Genomic DNA, 24,748 nt, shown 5'->3' on the forward strand with positions numbered 1-24,748 from the left:
GAGCCGGGAGTAGGAGCAGGCATGTGTAGGCAGCCTGCCACAGGAGGAGGTGTGTCTCCATGAGCCAAAAGTGTGTGTGCGTACTAGTGTGTGCTCACACTGGGAGAGGAGGTGGTGGAGAAGAGAGTGTATGTAGGCATGCAAGGGAGAATCAAGAGAAGGAGTGACAAGCAATAGGGAAAGAGAAGCCAGGTGCTTTTGCTCATCTTACCACTGATACATCCCCCCTCCCACACACACACACACACACACACACACTAAAGGAACTACAGCCACAAGCTCTACTGAAGGAGTGAGCTGACACAAGTGGGCGTGTGTGTGTGTGTGTGTGAGAGAGAGAGAGAGAGAGAGAGAGAGAGAGAGAGAGAGAGAGAGAGAGAGAGAGAGAGAGAGAGTTTCCTGCGCTTGGAGCAACAGAGGGGATCTCTGAGGATACACGGATGAGAAAGAGGAGTGGGGGAGCCAAGGAAGAGGAGCCCGAGTGTGTTTCGCCCCAGGGGGAGCTCCCACACACCGCAGACAAGGCACACACTCCAGCGGGCACTCTGCACGGTTTCCCTGACAACTAGGATGGGCTGCAATTTGTGCACCTTGCAGAAACGGGAAGAACACTACAAACTGCTGTATGATATTGCACAGGTAAGTGAGTCTTAAAAGGAAAGAGGGAGGCGGTTCGGTGGGGTTGATGAGTGGGAATCATCAGCGTGATGAGCTTAAGGACAGCAGAGGCAATGAGGATGATCATTGCAGGGAGGATTTTGAGAATTGAGCATGAAAGTGAGACAGAATCACCAGCAGGAACTGAGCAAAGTCAGAGTCATTTTGAAAAAGGCACTAGGCAGGTTGAGTGGGGAAACGAGCAGAAAAATGGAAAAGGGACATGAGAGAAATCTACAAAAATTAGTTACTTTCTAGCAGCCAGACGGAGAGCCAGTGTGTGTGTGTGTGTGTGTGTGTGTGTGTGTGTGTGTGTGTGTGTGTGTGTGTGTGTGTGTGTGTGTGTGTGTGTGTATATTCCTCTCCTTCAAAGTGAGTGGAGCTAGTTATTTCTCCTCAGCAGCAGGAGATGCGAGTACAAGTTCAGCTCTTTCTCTCGCGCTGGCTCCGGGGGAATTCATCACATCTCCTCTTGCCTGTGACTGTCTAGAAGCAATACAGTTCAAAGAACAGCCAGCAAATGTGTTCTGCTGTTTCCCTCTCTGTTGTCTGTCAGAACTGGACAGGTTTTTTTTGTTTCTTCTGACCTGATGTGACACTTTTCAACCCTGCTGTCATGTATAAATACTATGAAGTTTCTGCGATGTTGATGCTTTAAAAAAAATAAAAATAAAGATTGGCTCTGGTATTTGGCACTTTTATTAATAGAATTTCCCTCAGATATAGACAGAAAAACAATAGAAGAAATCTTTTGACTGAAGCTCTCGGTATTATCTCCACAAACGATCATATTGTCATAATAGCGAGTAAAACAATGAATGTTTAACTTGTCATCGTGTACTACTGGGCTTGGCTGGAATGTGTTGATTAGATATGAAGTGTCAGCAAGTGTGAATCTACTGATAAACAGATAACTCCAATGTGCTATTCTTTTAGAAATAGATGATGTTACGGGTTTATTCTCTCTGATTGCTTTCTGAAAACGGTTTCATCTGGTAATGTGAACTAAATTCAAATCCAGAGGAAGATAAACAGGTGCATGTTTTCTACGGCAGCGATATGTGTTGAGCTTACTGTGGGGAAACACGTGCTCTGGTACTTCTCTGTTGTTGATGTACAGTACGGGCGAATACGCGGCCAGCAGCAAGGATTCATTCATCATTTAGTATCTTACTCGGTTACAGACTGCGCGAAAACTGGATACAGCGTAATGAGAACGAACGGTTCTGTTGGTAGTCAGTTTTGTTTTGTGAATCATACCAGCATCATATCACAAACTGCCATCCGATGTGTGCAGTCGTGTCAAAAAGTGTGTGCATTTACAACACTGGTGGGAAATCAACTCCTATTGTGGCCAATGACTGCAAGGCTGTTGTCAGTGTTGATGATTGTGTTATAGGCTTTGCAAAATGTAAGAAATACATTATCACAACCCCAATAGCTGCTCCACGCTGTTTTCATGAACGTTACTTACTGCGCTGCAGTCTCGAGCTCATTACGCTCTCTGACTGAATGCCTCAATGCTATAATGAGATGGTGGTGGATGTCTGTGTTGTCTGCCTGGGTGGAGTGCAAGAAAATGAGCCTATTAGTTAAAGGAAACCCGAAGAGGTTAGGCTCCTTTCATACCGCCGAGGTGAGTTGAGTAAGCTGGCTAGAACAAAGAGATATGTTAACACAGGGAGCAATAAAAAAGTAATTGTTTTGACATATAAAAAAGGATGTGGCTGATTAAATTATATTATGTAATAATATTGTTTGAAGGAATAGTTTGACACTTTGGGAAACACATTCACTTTCTTGTCATAAGTTAGATACAACCAGATTTAGCCAGAGCAAGCAAAACTGTCTCCTTTAAGTTTGGAAGAATTACATGGAGAGTGTGCGCTGCCCCACGTGCATACTGTAGGCTATGTATTCACTGGTTTATCTTAAAGAAAAGAAAAGATCTAACAGCCTATATATATATAAAATCCAAAACTCAGGCAATATTAATTTGGCATCGTATAATAGCAGATGCATGATTGTATCATAAAGCATGGTGTTTTTGTGGAGGACATAAAAATGACCCTTGGTTTCCTCCTATTTCCGCATCACACTGTAGGTGTCCTGGCGCTGTGGCAGACATCCAAGAATATTGTGTGTGTCTGTGTGTGTGTGTGAGCAAACCCGCACTGTTAAGCGCTCTGCAGCATGTGACAGTCAGCGAACACCTACGGTTCTCATTACCAGTGCAAAAGAAAGAGAGAAAGAAAGAAAAGAAAAGAAAAAGAGAGCTCAGTAAGTGTGTCAGTGTGACTTTGTCCCGAAGCTCGAGGCTGAGGGGGATTCTACAAATCCAGAGAGACTCCTCAACAATCCCTCCGCCACTCCTCTCTTTTATCATTCCAGACTCATGTCTTCTCCTCTCCTTTTTCATACTTTCTCCTTCTCCATAACCTTCATTAGTCTCTCTCCCCCCCTCTGTCTTTTTTCTCTCAGCAATCTGTTTCTCCCCTCCTCTCACTTTATTTTGGCACACGCACAGCACTGCATATTCTAAATGTGCTTTTGTTCTTTCAACGGTGCTACAATAGGACACCACCTGCTCATTATACCAGTGAAAAACCAATGGCTGCTGATAGTGTTGCTGAAGCAGGGATAGAAAAGATGGCACTTGACTCTCAGCTTTGGACGTTTGTCCAGGTACTTTGGTAATGCATCCCTCTTGTCTCACTCCCTTATGTCTTGGACGTTGAGTCCTGACCAATGTGGTTTCTTGTTAGAGACATTTCAGAATAACAGATTGACATTATTTTCACTCATCTGATGGCATCATCAATTCAAGTCCTGATGCTTTGACCTCCACCTCCGGGAGACAGTTGCCTGTGTTTGACCTTTCCTGTCCAGAATTTTTAGAGCAGCTAAAATGTAAATTCTATTTCAAGGCCTAGCTCACACCAGCATTGAAAATGATTCTCCCAGGTGCTCAAAGCAAATCAGTGCAAGTTTTTCACAACGTCTTGACAGTGCTGACCTTTTAGGGGACAGAGGCTCCAAAATGCAGGAAGCAATCGTAGCTCATTGGCTATGTTGCACCATCCAATTTACAGCTCCACAGAGGAGAATGGAGTGAAGACCCTTACGAGACAAGAGTTGATGTTACAAATATCTTTTGAATAAACTGCGTGCCCCCTTAGAGATCTAACAAGCTTGCTCACTGACAGTAAGCAGTGAGCAAGCTTGTTGTTCCTGTGAGCGGTTTTCCCTCTCCAATAAGACTCTTTATTGAAATAATGTAACAATCCTGATGGCAAACGGACAGCATGGACGCCTGTCAATCATAGGGCTTCAATGCTACACAGGGCGGGTCTTGCTAAGAAAATCAGTAGGATTCATAATAACGCCCCAGCGGCGGCTGGTCTGTAGCGGCTATTGCCAGCTAGAGTAGTCCTTTCGGGTGATTCTTCATTAAAGATGGAAAAATGTCTTTTGGGGATGAAACAATGACAAAATAGATTGCAGCTATTTTCAACTTATAGTAATGATTTCCCCCCCAAAAAATATATGTATAGTGTTTGGAACACACCTGTTCAGCACTTTCCATTTTGAAAAAGTAACGGAGCATTTCAGAGGCCAATTCCAGTTGTCAGCCCGCAGGCCTTCCGTGGTGACTCCCACACCACAGTGGCTATCTCTGTTCACACAGCCGCACTATTCTGACAGGACCGCTGGCTGCACAACCCATGCTGCCCAGCGGCCACTGAGAGAGTTATGACTTCCGTCAGACATTTACATTCAACATTTCATTTGTGACTGACTGTGTGTGTGTGTGTGTGTGTGTGTGTGTGTGTGTGTGTGTGTGTGTGTGTGTGTGTGTGTGTGTGTATCTCTACACACTCACACCGCGGGGTCCCATTCTGGCTTTAGTAATTGCTATTCCATGTATTTTGCTTGTGGCTGTGTTAAATTGTGACACAGCCTCTGGCCTTCAGAGCCTCACTGGACAAATTAGTTTTGTCCTTTTAGCTATACCAAAGTCAGCACTGTTGTATCACACAATACAAGAGCCACTAACTGCTCTGTGTGTAATCCTCCCCTGCATTTCTGCTAAGTAATAGGGTAAGGTATGGAAGAATTCCTGAATAATTATGGTTCAAACCAAGCATAAGCATGGCTTGTTGAGAGCCTTTCAGTCAGGTCTGGATCATATTTCATATTTATGTATTATTGTGACATATTGCACCCTCTTTCATGGGTGTGTATGGTTGTGTCCCAGGTCAATATTTGGTGTGAGCCTGTCCTCCGGACACAGATGCTGTGCCACATGTCCAGCCTGTTAGACAGCATGAAGGGGGCTAGACAGTCAGCCCGCCTCCCGCCACCACCTATGGTGTCCAGAGAGTGCCACACAGAGCAGGGGAAGCTGTGGTCAGACCCACACAGCCGTCACCTCCATATGGTCACCTTAGACTTCATCCAGATAAGGATGTGGAATATCTCGGTGCTATCGGTTACATCAGCCTGAGAGGTTGAGAGACGTGTAAGGCAGAAAAATGAAGTGGAAATGGAAAAATCCACAAAACCGCATCATCATGCAGCTACCGCATGATTATTCCTGTGATCCAAAAGTTAGAATGCAATAGAAATGCTCCCAGATCTCATCTCTGAATGATATTTTGAGGTCATAAAATGTGCTACAGATGACCAACAGGGGATGAACAGAGGTGGTATCACCTGATTCATCAGCTGTCCTCTTACCGGGGGGGGGGGGGGGGGGGGGCACAACACTGGTCCTGAACTGCCTGTCTCTGTTTCTCTGATGGGATTTTCGAGCTTTTTCGGAAAGTATAAAATGAAGTGACCTTTCCATTTTTTCCTGCCTTTTTCTGCCCAACAACTTGTCTTCCTGTCTGTGCAGGTCAGTGAGTTTGACCTTTTTACCCGTGTGTGGTTTTGAGATGCAGTTTTGTATTGCATGTCAGAAAATGGAACAAATTTCTAAAAACATACATCATTGCTTGCATTTAAATCAGTTTGTGATAATGGTAATGAATTTTACTGCAAAAAAAGGAAAAACCTTTAACGCTCACATTTTTTAAAGCTTAGAGGTACTAAAAGATAAACTTAGGGTAATGGCTTTTCCCCACTAAAAATGTTAACGTAGCATTTTGTAAATTAACTCTGCTGTTGAACACAGATCATCTGGTGTATTCCATCATGGTTATAGTTGCTCGTCGGAGCACAGCGTGGTGGCTACCGCATGATTTAGAGGTGCATATGGCCTCATCACTGCCGCTGTGAGTAGCACGTCTCCTGGTCGCCGGCCAACAGGAAACGGGTGATTTTTCAGTGTCAGGTTATCACGGTAAAAAGCACCCTGGTGTTGTTGTGTCTGTGCACTTGTTATAAAAAATATGGAAACAGTTGGAATGGATTGATGTGGTATTTTTGTTTTTACTGTGAATTCATTTGTGCGTGTTTTTACTTGTGATAGGGATGATGACAGTCAACTTGTCACTCTGTACATGTCTAGCTGTCTAGCTGGTGTCTTTCTTTGTGTATATGTCTGCCTGGCTGTAAGAAAACATAGATACACACCACTTTTCTTGCCAAGTGTGTGTGTGTGTGTGGGGGGGGGGGGGGGGGGGGAATCACAAAGTCAGAGGAAGACGGGTCCGGCTTTTAGGGGGGGGGGGGGGACAGCAACAGTCGCCGCTTCGCTCCAACAGCCAACGATCTCCCCCTGCGTTGGCTCTGATAAGCCCAGGATGAAAGCCCTCCATGTGGGCAGAGTGACACTCCTCTACCCCCACCCCCCTCGTGTCTCCCCTCCACAAAAGGCACACATGATGCATGTACACACAACTACACAGCATTGTAAAAGAGGTAAATATGCCTATTTGCACATTCTGTGTACATTAATGTACCACACGGAAGGAAAATCACACGAATCCATTCATCAGCTTTACGGTGTGTTTTCCTTTTTTTACGACTCTGTAAAAATGTCATTTGAGCTCTCAGTGCCTGACAAGAGGACTTATCAGTTGTTATCAGCCTCTAGCTGATTACCATACTCACCAATTGGCCAAGTGGCCTGGCCAAGATGATAGGAGGTATAGGGAGAGGGAGAAGGGGGGGCAGAGAGTGGTGGCGGTGGGAGAAAAATGGAAAGGTGAGGAAGAAAGAAAATAAAGAGAGGATTGTGCAACAGTAAGCTAAAGCATGAGGGGAGCGAACCAGAGCGAGAAAAGACGAGCCATCAATAAGTCCTTTAAACTCCCCCATTCTCCTTCTTAACCTCGCCCTTTCCGAAACACAATGTCTCGCCCTCCTCCTCCTCCCATCACTTATCAGTCGCCAAACACAGTTTCAAGTCTGTTCCATTCCACTGCCCCTGTCTGTCTTCCTGCCTTGTTTGTCACTGTCTGTCTACCCGACTCATTAATACACTTTGGTGCTCCAAATTTCCCATGCGTGCTGGGAAAATCCTGCAAAGAAAGATATAGTGATGGAGGACACGGAGGCTGTCAGTCAGGGAGGACACTAATTGTGTCTAGCCTCAGTGTGTTAGCCGTCAGCCGATGATGGTTATATGGTTTGAAGCCAACCTTGTGCCGGAATAACCCAATAATGCACCTTATGGCCACACGCTGCAGGCTATGTTTTGTCAGGTTAGACAGATGTTACGAGGAACCATCTGGAGCCGTTATGGATATGTTGCAGGCATTTGCTGCAACACGGCGCTACAAAAATCTACACCTGCACACAAAAATATCCCTCTAGATATTTAGCTGTTTCAGGGGAAAAAATGCTAAGACACAACTTCTTAGACATGAAAACATCTAACATCCTCCATATTAGCATAAAATTTCTCTCAGTCAGATCTTTGGATGAGTTCTTTGGCAGCGAAGGTGCAATTCTCATCCGAGACCAAATGTCAGTTAAACTATAAAAAGAAAACCTTTTCTTTTTTCTTTTTTCTCTTTGCCAAGAATTTCTCCATCACGCATAACCATTCGGGGGAGACGGGTATTTGTTACAGCTTCTTTCAAAGAACAGTGGCTCTGAATCGTGAACATTTACAGCTTGTACTGTCGGTCATGATGTTTTCTCTCACAGCCACCGCCATGGATGTCACATCCGCTCTACAACATGTTGTAGAGCTAAATCATTCTGCATAAAGTATGTGTCTTGATAAGGCTTTTAGCTCAATGCTTGAAAATGCACTGTTGCAGTGCCACTGCCAAATGTGTTCTGAACCCACAGGGTGGATCCTGGGTCCAGGTGGTCTAAAGAGAGATTAGGTTACAACAGGCCACTGGTGTTGAATTCCCACTTAACCAACTTGGGGCTAGGAGTCATTAGTCCCACTCAGAGCCTCGCATCGAGTCCAGTTACAGATAGAATAACACTAAACCATCTGCATGGGGGGGGGGGGGGGGGGGGAGTTATTGCATTTAGCACAGGGTGTAACCATAAGCCGTGTGTTGATATGGGAAAAGCCCTCAGGATGTGGAGCGGCCGAAGTCTTTGTTGTTGTTGTTAGTTTGAGGAAATGTATTAGATCATGAATTCTGTGGTGCAGTTTCATTCAATCTTGTTCGGTGTAGATGAATGAATGGTTCATGGCTGTAAATGCAGAGATCACAGCACAGTGCAGACAGTGCAGCATAACGGCTCCAAACAACGAGTACAATGTCAAATTAGTGTCTTGAGGAAGGTTGTTTTTAAGACAATTGAAGAATTGCATGCCTTGGCTGAACATTTCACAAAGGTTGGTCAAGAGATATCCTCTGCTCATCCTCTTATACTCCAACACCCGTCTTGGTGTGGGTTGAGTGTTTTTCCCTAAAGTGCAGAGCAAAATGCCCCAAAAAAAAAAATCACTTCATGCTGAGAATTGTTCAAGCAGAAATCCTCAGGAGATATGTGTTTGGAAAAAAAGAACAAACCAATACTATGTTCCTTCTTTTTGCACAACCAACAGAAATCATTTGCAAAGGAACTTAAAGCCACGTCTTTGTGCAACAAGGTCTCCAAAGACAATATGTGACAAAACATGTGTATGCCTTCCAAAATTACCCATATGAAGATTTTCACATCTGTCAAAGCTATAGTTAAAGTTTGATAACATACACAAAAACTATGAGTTTGCATTTTATGCATGACTGGAGTTTGCCTATACTTTCACACATTGCCAATAATGTGCACCTTATTCATTAACCTCAACCTTTTTCCAAACCTGTACCTCAGAAAGCAAGAATTGAAAAAAATGTCGGCGCTGGTCGACATTTAACAAAATCTAGCATTAGGAGTCTAATATCAACATCTGGGTATACAAAAGATGGCCACTATTAGTTAACAATTAGTCTTATCTTCCTGAAGGCATATGTTCTCAGTCAGCCATCATCATTACAACATGCTTCATGGCCTTGTTACGTGGAGACTCACACAAATGAGGCCTGTGACCCATTTTGAGAAACTGTGATTTGATTTAGAGTCAATCTGTGACATAGTCAAAAAATTACCCGAACGGAGACAGTAATCATCATCCGACTGAGAATACGTTGGTGATTAGCCGTTCCACTCAGTCATATTGTAGATTTAACCTCATCTGTGAATACAGTCTAAGTCTTGATTGTGGCGGGTCGATGTGAGGGGTAAATTGCACCGCAGTGTGTCTCTCGCTTAACTAACCAACCATGCTTTTTGGATGAAGGTATTTTTCATCGAAGGAAGAGCTCTTCTCGCACGCTCAGTTTGTGGAGTGTGAAGTCGTTTTTCTTCTCCACCAAAGAGGCGGACTGCGGAGGCTTCCTGTAATGAATAATGCTAATGGCTTAGGTGCTTCCAGTGAGCATAAACATGCATCACTTTAAAATGAAAAAGGTTTGGTGGGGGGGGGGGGGGGGGGAGGGAAAAAAATGTAAAGTTCACACTCCAGGCTTTTTAAAAGAAATACTTAATTTTATGCAAAAAGCATCACATAAATCTTTCATTTTCCTGCTCCCCAGTAAAATGTTTTCACTTTCCAAGCTTTACCATGTTTTGCTAATTATGCCCCTGCATCCGGAGCTGGCTCTCTTTTGCCTGGAACTAACTATGCTCATGTGAATAACAAAGATGTATAGCAAGGATACCCCCTTTCCTCAATTTAAATTTAAGATTAGCATTATCCCTCTGATTTATGGTTTAAATTACTAAAGGATTTTGAGTCCAGAGTCCAATAATGTTTCCTCAGGATTCCTGCCTTCAATTAATGATCTAAAGATAACTTTAAACCATAGATTGTTTAATGCTTACTATGACATTATATACACAATATAAAATTGTGACACTCAACCCCATGCCCATTGTTTCCCAATAAAGAAAATATTTTAGATAAAAAAGGGGGCACATATATATAGTTTCATTTGTCTGAAAGGCCTAACAATATCCTAATATAGCTGGACACTGCAGTTTTTAGCTAACATTACTCAAACAGGAGAATGTACTGCATTTGTTGGAAACTATTTTCAGCAGCGCATTAACACATTTGGTGCACTGGAGAGTTTTTATGGCAGCAGCATGGTGTTCAAAAATAAACTACAGTGCCCTGGTAATGAAAATTGTGGCTTATTGTTGTTTTTTTGACAACAATGGAGGTCAACGGCACAGAATAATTAGCCACAGTATTTCACGCCTACTACGCTTCATTGTTGAGAATAATATCATCACCAATCTCGTTTTTAGCTAAATACAGAAAAATAAAAGATGACATGCTTGGATGGGGAATGTATGTTCAGCTTTCCCATATAGAAGAGTAACACATAACCTCTTTGTGAACTCAGCCGTCTGGATGAATTATGTGGGTCTAATCGGTGACCCCCGAGAGCCTAATTCAAACTCATTGCTAGTATGTGTCGAGGGGCTGGAGGAAGGGCCATTGTATTGTTCAGCCCAGCTCACTGGCTGTTGTTTTAATGGCAGATGAGAGATTAATGGCGATCTAATGACTGTGGGGAGGACACGGCGCAACAATAGAGTCCTGGCACAACGCAGACCAAGTACATTAGTCAGTCAAGACAACGATCTGCATGGATGCACACATAAAGGATACATATATGTAAAATGTACACACAAAACATCCCCAAACACAAACACATGTACAGATGCACGCGGAGTAAAAATTAAAGTGTCTGTTGATTTGCCAGGAAAGATGTTTGGCAGTCATCTGCCATCAGTTCACCCAGACTCATCACAAGCACAACAAACTAAGCTAATTCTCATACCCGCCAACCCCCCAATGTGACAAAAGAAGGCTAATTTATGCGTTGCCGACATGTTGTGCGAGGAATAAGAGTGTGGCAGCGGGGCTGGATGCTCACTCTTGGATCAGGGTAATTGTGATTTGGTTGCTAGGATGTTGAGGGTAATGAATGTCTTGTTGATGCAGTTTGTCATAACCCGTGCCATCCGTGCCTGCTTGAGGACACAGAGCCTATTAGTTAAACGCAGACACATTGGCCCTGCCATGATGTATGAGCCCACCAGGCAAAAGGAATTTGTCGTTTTATGAAGGGAAATGAAGAAAACTGCCAGGCTATGCTACTGATGTTGAGTAAAATTGTGGATTAAATTAGGCAGTGTGTAGCAAATCTCCTCAACTTTTGCCATTGGGTTTTTTATTGTATACCGTTTTTTTTTAAATTGGACTTCATATGCTTTGGATTAGCTCAGTGATGATACAATGGGAGGCTGTTTTTCCCTTGAAAGTGTCACATATGCTGTTGTGTTGTGAATAAAACACAAACATACTCATATTGTAATTCCAAAACGTAGGCTACGAGACAAATCATGTTTGATTCCAAGGTTGTAACAGTGGGAAGTATCTGTATTCATGAAGCCTAATTGAAAGGAAGCCGCATTGCATTTGGAAGTCGTACAAAGAGCAGGAAATGAGACGGTTCTTAATGTGTTCACTGACAGATGATAACCTTTGATTTCTTCCCACTTACATCAGAAATGGCTGCTTGGAATGACAGTCACAAGTCAACAGTCTCTGATGTCTGCGCGCACGTTTATACCGCTGGTGGTTTCACACCGGGGTGGGGAAAAAGAGACATGTGAAGACCTAGAGAGGAGAAAACTCTCGAGACATGCACAAAACCCATAGAACAGAAAGTGATGTACTGTCTGTTTTAAGAGTGCTTTGGCAATATACGGTGTTTTTACACATCGAATCTAAATGAAATGGGCTGACTTGCAGTTAGAATGACAGACAAAAGAGGAAATAAACCCTTGACAGCAAGACAAAGAAAAGTCACTCCAAAGAAAGGAGGATGACAGAAATAAAAGTACTAATATTATTAGATTAAAAAAATTTCATTCCAGTCATTTTAAAGACAATGGAGACATACGCATGCTTACATAAATGATCATCAGTAGACATATTTTTGAGGAAGTCAAATGGGCACATTAGTACCATTAGTACTCCATCCAAGGGTAAAAAGAAACAATACTTGAAACTATATGAATCCTCTCACATGTCCTTGTATTTATTCTCAAAACCTGCCACTCCCTCCTGCCCTCCAATAACCCCTGTGCCTCACCTGACCTGCATCGCCAAATCACCCACCTGCATCTCCTTCCCTCTGATTAGATCCAGCCCCATATACTGTATATACCGGCCCTTTATCTGGTTGCTCTGTTGCTTTCCTGCTTTTGTGTTTGAGCGTCTATTATCTGTATGTTTACAGTAGCTGCCTGCCTAAGTTATTTTACCAATAAATTCACTGAAGTCATCCTGCTGCCTCCCTCGTCTGCATGTGGGTTCAATCCCTGTTGCCCGGCATAACCAACTGCTATTATAAAATAATTAATATTACACATTATGTTAGACATATAAGTAATTTTGTTATTGATTACACTAAAGAAATGAGAATAAATAAATTAGAAAATCAAATTGGATGAAAAATAGGGTGTGAAAGTAATCATGTTTCATCAGGACTGGGTTGTGACATTGACAAATATTTTTGTATTATTTTACTTAAAGTCAACTTTAAAGTTCATCTTTATCCAGACAAGCAGACATTTAGTGAGAATTACTACATTACTGGAATGCCTAAAATTTGTGTTTCATTATTCCAATAATTCCATTCACAAGCATGCTGAAAAATGACGAGCTACCTCTAGAATGGTTTATTGAATGATTGACTCATCGCTCTGTTGGTCTTTGTATTGTTTTGGTCTTTGAAAATTAGAAAGGATTGTTGGTTGTATTTCACTCTCTTTTACCAGATAACAGCAAGCCATTCTTTCGTTTGGCTTCCTCTCACAACTTAAAAAAAAAAAGGAAACCCTGCCAGCCGCATTGATACCAACCTTGAGTTTATGGGGGGAGATTTGGCGCAAGGAGGTTGTAGTGATGAGATATTTTAAATGAGTTATTGGTGCAAAATGGAGTTCTGGCTATGATGAGGATTGCCTGAAGTGATTCTGGGAAATGTAGGAAATAATCTTTTGTTTTAGCCCTCCATGGGAAGGTAACAGCGTATGATCAGCTGCTGAGCAGCAAAGTCGATCTTGTTGAAGGACACTTCAGCAGTGCCGATGCTTCATGATGAGGGGCTTGAATGCAGGATAACCGGTTGAAGGACAGTACGCCAGCCTGTTAATTTTAGCAGATAGTGTTGAACAGAGGCATGTGGGAAGCACTGGTCTCTGCTGTTGCTGCGAGACTGTGAAAAAAACATTTGAAGCATGTCACTCTTGTGCTAAAAGTTCAGACATTTTTACATTTAACCGCTCCCTTTGAAGCAAATATCTAAAAGCTAAAAACAAGCCAGCACTGTGAAGAGCGATTCCAAGAGAAAACAGTCTAATCTACTGCATACAGATACTGTGTGATGTACAAGGGATTGACTTGAGCGGGCTACTTAACATCCGTCCCGACAGCAGCTATTTGTTTCATGTTGTCGTGAGCTCTTTCTCCATGCAGAACTAATTGGTTGTTTTTGCCCGTTGTGCAGGAGCCCATGTCTGTAAAAAAAAAAAACTGTGAAGGACACTCATTACAAGTTGTACAGACACTAGCAGGCGTGGACACAGATGCAATCATGGATGCAGACGAGCACAAAAACACAGGCAGGAAACCAGTGAATAAGAGTTCTAATAGGAGCACTGAGCGAAATCTCCTTGAACCCGTTGCCATAGCTCATCGCACACACACTCGAACACACACGTACGCATACCCGATGCCGCTACTACTACTACTACTACTACTACTACTACCAACACACATCTCTCGCAGCACCCCCTTCCGTGCTCTCTCTCAATCTGATTTGCATTTTGGTTAACACTCTAATTGCCTCTCATTAAATACCTTGTCACTTTGATTAATTGGTGCGATACAGAAATGTAAAACAGCAGAGCGTCACAATGCATAGTGAACAGTTTCTGATTGGGAAAGATGAACAAATCAGGCTTAAAATGCAAAACAGATGTGAAATCTCACCAACTCCTCATGCACTTTTAAGTTGAGTCAGGGTTTCTCTGAAGTTAAACTGTTAAACTTTGAAGAAAATGTAAGTTAATAGAGTAACTTGAGGTCAAAATGTTGAATTCTGACTCAGATTTAGGTTTCTGCAATGGGGTACTGATGAACTTTCCTTACCTCACACAATTTGTCTCTCCTCAAATGGATCACATCACCGCATAACAGCAGTCATTTATCCCACAGAGTCATCATACTCAGCTTGAAATTGCCTATAATTGTAGTGAATTACATGTTTTTAGCCACTCTCTCAGGCGAATTTTACGCAAACCTATATATAGGATTCTCTATGTCCTTTGAAATGGCAGGTTCTGTAATTGTACAGTAAGTGAGAGGTATTATCTGAGTTTTTTTTTTTTTTCACTTTCTGACTTCTGAGCTCAATATAAAAGTCATAAGGAAACTAAACTTCACTGAAGTCTACCAAAAAAGTAGCAAACCTTAACAAGCAAAAGTTCTGTAACTGAAAGAGAAATTTGTATAACCTGTGAGAAGTCCTAACATAGGGAATTGCAGACAGTGCAAATCCTTAAGTTTCCCAAATCAACTTGAGTTTTAAGATCATTTCAAATATTGTATCCGAATCCAACCAAAGCGGAACACAGAAGTTAGCCCCCTGGATAGCAACTGGCTGCAGGCTCGCTAACTGCATAGAAAGGTACTAATGGGGCAACTTGCTAACCAAACTAGCTGCCTTGATTTGACTCTAAGTCCATTGACCATTTGCAAAAGGTTTACATGTTGAACTTCAGCTGATCAAGATTAGAAAGTTTATTTCAACCCTGTCATTCTGTTTTGCTTGCTCGCCCTGGGTGCATCAATAGCATTGTGTTATTCTCATCCCGCACAAGGCAAGAATCAGCGTGACGCAGTTGACCGAGCCTGACCCACCAGATGCCCAGCCTGCCACTCAAATCTATGAAACCATCATCTTCTTTGCATTCGCTGCACATAGGTGATATTGCATGTCAGAGACTTTTATCATTGAAATGAGACATTTATGACAGTGATCCCTCGCCACATGAGAGCGACCTCCTGAACCATCTCAATGCAGCTAAAGGAGTAAAATAAATGAGATTTGACAGATTATTGGAGCACGCCACCTGCGCTTCCTCACTCATCACAATATGCCAATTTCAATGTCAAAACAATCTCACTTGTATTGAGCTGAAGTTCACAAAAACCACGATATGGGATTTATGGAAGAAAGCTTGCTGCTAGAGCTCTGTGTTTCCTCGGAGGCAGGCGAGGTCGTTGTTGAATAGGCAGGGGGTCTCTCGGCAGCTTATTGTTTCGTGGGCCTTTGTCAGCCTATTCAGTCTGAGATACTGCCATTATTCAGTCAAACATGGCTAATGCAAACAGCCGCATTGTAGAGCTGTTTTAAGTCTGTGGGGAGCTGATGTCATGTTTAAACTGTGTGCACATTTGTGTGTGTCTGCCTCCATTTGCTCACAATGATACCGTATCTGTCAGATTTAGCTGTGAGGTTGAGTGGTTTCCATCACGCTCTTATCTCTGCACTGCAAACACACACACACAAACTCTTATCTCTGGGCTTTCCTTATTGCTCCGGTTTGTATTCAAAAGTGGAAACATTTAGCCATCTTAGTGGCCCACTGATCCAACTGTGTGACACATTTAAAGGTTGACATGAGTCCTCTCTTGAGCAAATTGAAAGCCTGCAGGCCCGGCCCTGATTGGCTTTCACTGTGCTACTTTCAACCCCGTCTCAACACATGTACCAACCATTTCCACACCACGGTCTGCTAGTAAACCCGTATAGTCAATGATGTGTGTAATTGGTGCATCACAGGCAGCAAAATGTGACATTATTGGCTGGGAGCTGAGACTCGCCGTTTGCTATATGTGTGACCTTAAAGTCTTTGTAGAACCATTTCAAGAAGTGAATATCAAAGACGGCACAGGACTTTTCACAGGACAAAGGGAGAGAGGAGACAGTGGTCTGAGTTCAGGTTGTCTGGACAATAAGCATGTCGTACAAATTTGCAGTAACTACAAATCAAAAAAACTCTGGCTCCAAAGACCAAACAGCTAAAGCAAAGAACACTAGACGACGTTAAAGCTGGCTTGGTGAGTTAGCCACAGCTAGCTTTAGCTAGAAGTGAGTGTACTTACTTTTGCCAACCTATTTCTTGTAAGTCATTTTAGATGAATCCAACATGTTAGTATTTCAGTTTGTTATACCGCATTAATTACAAGGTAGCTAAATTCAAAACATGATCCAGATAAAGAAAAATACACTAATCCGTCTAAACAGTAGTTTAGGTTTGCAGGGTAATGTAAGCAGTAAGTGCCAGCTAAGCTTCTGAGATAGATTCGTTTATTTTCTTTTGTAGATACTGCGTTTCCCCTGCACCCTTTAATCAGAATCTCGTTTATTGCAAAGTAGGTTTTCACACAGCCTACAAGGAATTTGATTTATTGTTTGGTGCATACAAAGCAGAAGCATACTATAAGAGAACATAAAAATGAAAGCAAGCCCTGCATAGGACAACAAACATGAAAATCAATAAAAAATGTCTGTTACAATATATCTGTTAATGAAAGTAGTATCTTTGTGCAAAATGCTGTCCAGGGGATGTGCAAAAGTTGATCGTATGAAAGTATAAATAGAATATGTGCAATGTACAGAGATTATAGTCCAAAATATTTGAATACGCTTAGAAGCATTTAGCTATAACTTGAGAAAGGGCAAATTATGTCAACATCTGACACAGGCAATCTTAAGAATCCAAGTCAGTTAATTTCAACAAAAGTGGGAACATGATAAAACGGCATAAAAAGTTAAATGCAAGGACTAAAAGTACATTTGCTGTATGAATGAGCTTCTCATTTAACTGTTCTGAACAAATGTTTTACCACAAACCAAGCAGCTAAGTGGTCTCACTCCTATTAGACTTCTCATTTGTCTCTTTGTATCTGCTTTACAATAAAATATTAATCACAAACTGAGCAACTAAAGGGTTTCTCCCCTGTATGGACTTCTTTTCCCCACTTTAGCTAAATCGTTTCTTGGAGATTCAGCAGCCAAATGGTTTTTAATTTGTATGAATATTTGTCGTAATACATCGTCAGACGGTCTGACGGTTTACTGGGTCCAAACTTTACTGTTTCTATAGTCGCTGCCTTTTCGGACCAGTGTGGATAAAAAGACAAAGACCACACAATAAGTGTCTCAAGGAGTAATAACAAACAGAGTACAAAGTGGGCCGATAACAAGCAAATGACATTTTCAGTAAAGGTTGTAGATCGATGATGACCCACTACATTCAGTGAACATACACACACATAAGCTATGGTATATTCTGCTATCCCAAACTGTGGCACACCACTTTGAACCTTTGACCTTTTAAAGGAAGAGTGGTTGGAGAGAAGAGAAGCTTTGATTTAGGGCTACTGGGAACCATTTTTATTGGCAATGGTAACCTTTAACTTGAGAGGGATATGAAGGCTGCGCTAGATTGTTGGTTCATGACAGCCGTCCCTGCAGACTACCATGATCTCTACTATTTTTAGTGTTCTCGTGGAGCTTTCATGGTTTATATCAGATGATGCATTGAGTTGATATTGTCTCTCTGTCAGCGTGGTCACAGGACCACAGTGGAGAAATGAGAAAGGGTACTTGTAATCAAAATGGAATTACTGTTTGATATAGATGGAATCCGCACACCTACATGTGTCCGTACGGATATTGTACTAACACGTATAGCTTCCGTGCATCTAACCCACTCACACACACACACATGGATGGAGTTGAAAATCCCATACTATGACTAAATCAAAATAGAATCCCTTTGGGGAAGTAATTGCAAGGGTAAACAATAATATTCAAAGGAAACCGCAAAGAAAAAGATTATACACAGAACAGAAGATGAGAATATTTCGACGAAACTAACGGAAAATATTTGATATTGGATCAATGTCACTGAAGGTTTATTGCAGAATATGTGTGATCAAAAGGGAAAATAGAATGAATGACACAACTAAGAAATATGAAGTAATTACATTACGATTTATAGCATACTAAACGTGGACATAAAGAAAGAAAAATGTGAATGATTTTGATTGTGAACCACTTCGCCCAATCCACATCTCAATTGTTCTCAAAGCTTTAAAACCCTTCTCTAACTCGTCTGCTCCTCTTTATCTCCTCATTTGTGGTTTAATTATCCTTAATGCTTTTGTAAATTATGTGTATATTATGTACAAAATGCGCGTTGCACACAAACACGTAGACATTAACCAACCTGCACGCTTGAGCCATTATCCCCGGTCGTTGTCACATCTGCTGGCTATTAATCAGCCCCCAGTTAGCTCATCAACAGGCAGATTGAATGGAGGAACAACAGCAGGTAAACACACGGGCAGGTGTACCCGCACAATCACTTCCTGCTTTCCAGAGCATTCTCTCTGATTGGAGATGAATGTGTCCATCTGGATCTCATTACAAGTCAACATTGTTGTGGAACTTTCTCTGCACTTTTTCCGAGGTGGTCATAGGTTCAAATGGGACAATAAAATTCTGTGTGTGGAGGAGAACTTTTATGTGGCAAAAACACAATCAGGCCACAGGTTGGATGCAGCCATAAGTTAATTGACATCATAGCTGCAGATGGCGGTGGATGTGGACTGATGGGTTCCTAAAGCCATTAGAACATTTAGTAAATTTGTTTACATACCCCATGCGACATCCCAAGAAGAAAACCATATAATGCCATCAACGTGCCCCTACTAAGCCTTTCCGACATGCTAAAATATACATTATAAGACATTTCAGAATGTAGCTCTTCATATTTCTAATTTGTTCTCCCAATAATGATGCTGACATTAGGCATATGCTTCAACATTTTAAGCCCTTGACAAACTCTGACACACTCAGACATCCAAAATCAATGCAAACAATCAATTTCAGGCTGAAATTGAACTTCACAGCCTTGGCATACAGAGTTAAAACTAATTGGGTTACAATTAACACACGTGGGGGAGTGTTTTCACATTGACAGCTGTCAGTATGACATCTCTTCTGCACTGATTCCCTTGTGGCACAACCTTTCCTGATCTTGCAAATTAAGTAGGCGCTGCTTGCTAAAACTGATGTTCCCAATGGATCATTGTCTTCCCCCACTTCTCCTTCCCACATTTGCTTCAATCAGTATTCTTTTTATTCTACGTTTTATGGGCTTAATGGTAGGAATACAGTGTAAATAATGCATTTGAGTTAGATTGATTCGAAGAAGAAAATTGGTGGAAAACAAAACAAGATGAAATGAGCTCATTAAAGAGTTTTTCCCACTCAGCAAACGCTGCAATCTAGTACATTCTACAGTCTGTGTAAATTAGGCAGCAGCCAAAAGGATCGAGAAGCGCATTCATGAGGAGCAGATAAAATGTTTGAACTTGCTGGAAAAGTGCACCGACAAGGTAAAAACAAGGGAGATTTATTTTTTTATTTTTCCATCAAGAATTACTGCAAAAGTGCCCTTTAAAAAAGCACTTAACTTGGAGTTTCTTTACTGGAAGCTGTTCAGCACCTGATTGTGTAGACATGTAAAAGTACTGCGAGGCTCCCAAGTGTGAATGTGAAACAGTATGCATGTCTGTCAGATCGTCCTTGGATAAATGAGGGTTTGAAAAAAATAAAAGGCACTGTGATCTTTGAAAGTGTACAAGGTCTCCTTTCACTCTTTACTGAGTCTCCTCTTCTCAGAGATGGTTTAAATAGTAATTATTGTCACTGACAAGGGAATTCAGACTATGGTTTGCATCTTTTTTTACCATAACATTCAACATGAAGCTGATGATTTTGGTCTCCTCAACCCCCCCCCCCCCCCCCCCCAGGTGAACGGGCGCAACTTCTCCAAGGTCGACCATGAGGAGGCAGTGGTGGAGGCCATCAGGCGAGACCCCATCGTTGTCCAGGTTCTCCGACGAACCCCCACCAGAGCGACGGCTGCTGTTGCACATAACCACGGCGGCGCGCCACAGGATGGGTGTGTGGTGGACGTTTGCACACAAACGGACATCACCTTCGAGCACATCATGGCGCTGGCGAAGCTTCGGCCGGCTACTCCTCCCGTCCCTGACATCTGTCCCTTCCTGTTGTCTGACAGGTGAGGGCAAACACACACAGGGAAGTTTACGGCTAAGGCTAGAAGTTATCCATCTGGTGAAAGGTACATGACTGTTAATGGTACACACACTGAGATGAAATGGATAGGTTGAAATTGATTACCCCGTATTTTGTTAGCTGGAACCAGGAAAAACAAATTCCCAACCCAAATGTACCTGAAGCTTCCCCAAGGCTTGTTCTCTTTCATTTCATGGTAGTAATTAAGCAGTTGTATCATGGTGTGGAAACCCCCAGCATAGCTAAGTACTTTTTCCCAGTGATATCATTATGCGGAGCCAAACCCGCATGCAATAATTGCTTCTGTGTGCTACATTCATTTTCTTTAATGGGAGCTTTTGCTGGACGATTAAAAGCCAATGGGCTGATAGAGCGGGCATTCTGGCATTCGGTCCATTCAGTGGCTATTAATAGGGCTTTGCTGGGCAGTAGATGAAATAAATTTGTCCTGTGAAACTACAAATCTGCCAGCCTGGGTCAATGATTATGGAGGGGTCATTATCATGGTGACAATTTGCAGAGGTCATGGCTTTTATGGGGCGATTGGTTGATGTTTACATTGCTTTTCAAAGTTTTGTTGCAAAATAAGAAAACTACTTTAATGTAAGGGGTATGCTATGTTGTTTTGTGCAATATTTTTTGGTTTAATTTTCTCAAAGAAGCCATTTAAAACATGCACCTACTGGTATGATGGCATCATTCTCAAACTGCCAAAGCCATTCCATAGATTGGCGGCTTATTCCAAATTAGTGATGAGAACCACAAAGACATATGCATAAAGGAACATACATTAATGATCTTTAACATAGCTATCTATTATTCTCCGTTCTCTCTAGTTGTCATTCCATCCACACCATGGAGCATGACTTTTATGAATGTCCAGAGTACCTGTCCAATATCCCAGCAGAAGTGGAGAGGACTGAAGAGTATGAGTACGAGGTAAGATTTCTTTGTATATTGCTGCTGTATGAGTGTACTTTAAAGTACTCATACTGTAGTGAAACAATACAACAAGTCAATCTATCCACAACTTTGGTCTAGAACAAGATAACTTTTTTTGTTACTGAATCAATGTTCCTGGTCTACAGAGGATGAATCTCCCCTCCTGTCATCTCTCTACTGTTGGCCATCCAATGAATGCAGTCATTAAAAAAACAGAACTATCAAAATGAGAGTTTACCAACCACATGTATGTTCCCCATAGTACAAACCCTTTCCATTTTGGACAATTCATTATCCTTCCTCTGTTGCTTTTATTTTATTATATTTTGATGGGTGCTGAAAAAAGATGTCTTTATCAGACTGGTAGCTTATTAATTACATGCAGAGTATTCATTTTTCAAATGAAGAATTAAATGGTGATAATGCTGTATCAGACTCGTATGAAGCCACGGGGTGTGCGCAGCACAACACTTGTGCAATCTCTCACTTTGTGGATTTCCAAGCTATTCCAACAAGATTGAATGCAGTTGGACAAGAGGCCACTGTTGTGTCAGTAATAAACAATCCCGGGAGATAATCCAAGGCTCGCCCTGACGTATGATGCTTACAATGTCCCACAACAATTCAGGAAAAATTGTCTACCACAATAGTACAAGGAAATTGACTGTCCCTTGTCAAAGCTGCATCTACGCTAGATTGTTCTGCATAGCACAGCAAAGACCCTGGGTTTAAAACGGAAGGCCATTCTTCATCTAATCGTACCAAAGGAAAATCCCTCTCTGTTGAATCACGAGTGTGTTTCAGTCACAGGCTGTTCATTTCCCTTTCATCATGCACCGTCCCACCGTCCTTCAGAAATATCTGTGTCCCCTTTTCAGACAACCACTTCGAGCTGAACAGAAATTGTGAATGTCATGTAGTAAAATGCAAGCACTCATTGTTTGTTAGGGTGAGCAATGTTATTGAATGTCAATCAACCTTGCCAAGATAAATCAACTAGAATATATTCAGTTGTGGCAGGTGAATTATCTGCCATCTATGGTGTGTATTTCACAAGTGTTATCTTGTCTGGTTTATCGTAGACGGTACTCAAAATACTAGTATCTCTAATACAAATACACCTTTATTTTATTAGTATATGTCACTACCATGTGTTAAAATACAAGTTCATATTGCGCAGAATTACATAGATTTTTTTGAAGACGAGTCATCTATTCAGGATTATTTAAACCTTTTAGTCATGCTAGCGATTCTTTGCGCTAATGTCGTCATGCTAACATGCTTACGATGACATTGTAACAGGCTGATGTTTAGCAGGTAACGTTAAGCCTTTTCTTACATCTTACTTTAGCATACAGTCTGTAGTGTCTCCATTGTAACAGATGAATCGTGCCACTCAGAGAGTGGACCTTGAGGCCATGCTAGGTGACAGTGATGGGTGGCCTTTGCTACTGTCAATGGTCCTCCCTGGTTTAATGGGCACTTCCTGGTTCAGCGAACTGCATTGTGGGTCATTAGGATTCCTCTGCGGCCAGCTGTGGCCTTACCTTATAGCGTCATCTGGATGAAATAGTCACCGGTGTGTGTCAGGGGTGGGATGGGGGGTTGGAGGGCTTGTGTGCAGTAATAGCAGTAGTATCAGAATAAGGTTGGCTTTACAACACACGCACATACAGTCCCTACCCAACCCCCACCTGCCAGACGTACACACACCAAATCATCTATCCTCACTTACCTCTGTCCATCCATGTGTATCTAACTGAAACACGAATGGCTTTCCTCTTGGATGGTAGAGAATAGGGCTGCCATTCCCAGGAACATTACTTCTGACAGGTTGGGCTTCACTTCCAACGGATTGTCCACATGGGTACTCCTGCTGTCATAATACTGCTCCTGCTACTTTTGTATAATATAGCAGACAGTAGATGCAGCAAATGAGTTTCAGAGCCAACATTTTTTTTTTATCTCTGATTGTTAGCAAGCCATTCCAAACCCAAGGCCCAGAGTTACTGAATATACTGAATTTCATATATAAACAGTTGCAACCCCCTTTTGGATATTTAGATCTACTTACCAGGGAATATGATGTTGAATAATAGCAGATATTTTAATGAATGCTTTGTTTGGTCATCAGTTTACACAGTGATTAATGAAGCAGCAGCAGTCTTCCAGAAAGCAGACAGGTATCTGTTTGGTAACTGTTTGATTTTCAACAATACCAAACATCAAAGGCTGGGTTGTTTTAATGCACAAAACCCCCAACATATTGGTATGGAAGGGGTGCTACAAAAATAAAGAATCTTTTTCAGCTTCGTCAGTGCAGGTAGAAAAAAGGGGATAGAATAAAGAAGAAAGACGTACCACCATGTTTTAAAAAAAAAGATAAATGAAGGATGGTCGACATCAATGCAGCACAGGCCAAGACATCCAGGCTTTTACTCTGTGGTATAGGCCAAGCTCCAAAAATCCCACAGTTACCATGATGCAACTCGATACTATCTTTATTACTGCTTGATAAATGCCTTACAAAATCCACACCCCCATGTTCTTAACACAGGTCTGCGTTTGAAAATCAATAGTCTTTAACCCAATCCAAGATAACCCTTTTAACAGGAGTTATTTTGCCACACTTTAAAGACCTGCCTCCGCTAAATGGTTTGTGTGGAGGTTGTCAATGTACTACCAAACAGAATAGAAGCACCGGAGTAGAGGGAAACATCCGATTGAAGCTAAAAACAGCACCGTATCAATAGGTAAGCTTTTCCTGGCTGACTGAATTATCATCACTACACTTTAAAGACTAGCATTATAAAATAGTGGCAGCTGAAAGGATGTCATTATGTGGAAGCAATGAGCCAATGAACATTAGGCAGTCATTTCTTTTGACTGAAAACTGAAGTGACTGTTAAGTGCATATGAGACTGAAATGTTACAAACAGATGTTTAATGTGGCTCTGAAAAACAGCACGCCACCTATTGTCACATGTCTCCATTTCTTATATAAATTAGTAACATGTGGTAAATGGGATCTCTCCTTTTTCAAATTGGGAAACCATATACTGTAAATTTAGAAGACAAATTCCATCAATTGTGACAATGCATTGTAAGCCACATGAAATTAGTTCCGCCAGCTGTGCCATAATTTGAACGGATTAGGATCCAATCATCACAAATAGAGCTTCAGCACCCCTGGCTCCACACATCTTCACCAGTGGGCTTCACAGCACGATAACTGACTCCAGTTATCCAGCGTACCACCCAATGTGCACTGACATAAAGGCGTTAGTGCCGTCTGATCTCAGTGTGTGTACTAAACTGGCGAGGAGTGTGGAAAGTCAGGACCAGCACATGGTGTAACAATATTATAAACTCCTCACACCCCACCCAACCTTTGAAGGTCAGGGCTGTCTGCACAGGGAGTTAAATGCCACGGAAATTAATTACTTCCCCTGCCAATCTCTGCTATCAAGGTTTCCCATGAC

General features: G+C 41.9%; 1 protein-coding gene across 1 annotated transcript in view; it reads left to right on the plus strand.

Annotated features, from left to right (window-relative positions):
• The first annotated feature begins 570 nt into the window (after nucleotides 1-570).
• The window catches only part of pdzrn4 (PDZ domain containing ring finger 4), a 32,410-nt gene continuing 8,232 nt past the window's right edge, over nucleotides 571-24,748 (plus strand). Inside the window, exons 1-3 of the mRNA XM_076111816.1 lie at nucleotides 571-639; nucleotides 20,036-20,307; nucleotides 21,161-21,263. Coding sequence (XP_075967931.1) covers nucleotides 571-639; nucleotides 20,036-20,307; nucleotides 21,161-21,263 — 444 coding nt within the window. The remainder of the gene's footprint in view (nucleotides 640-20,035; nucleotides 20,308-21,160; nucleotides 21,264-24,748) is intronic.

This window comes from Anarhichas minor, unplaced genomic scaffold, assembly GCF_050575085.1.
Source record: "Anarhichas minor isolate MPS153535 unplaced genomic scaffold, ASM5057508v1 ptg000045l, whole genome shotgun sequence".
Taxonomy (NCBI): Eukaryota; Metazoa; Chordata; class Actinopteri; order Perciformes; family Anarhichadidae; genus Anarhichas; species Anarhichas minor.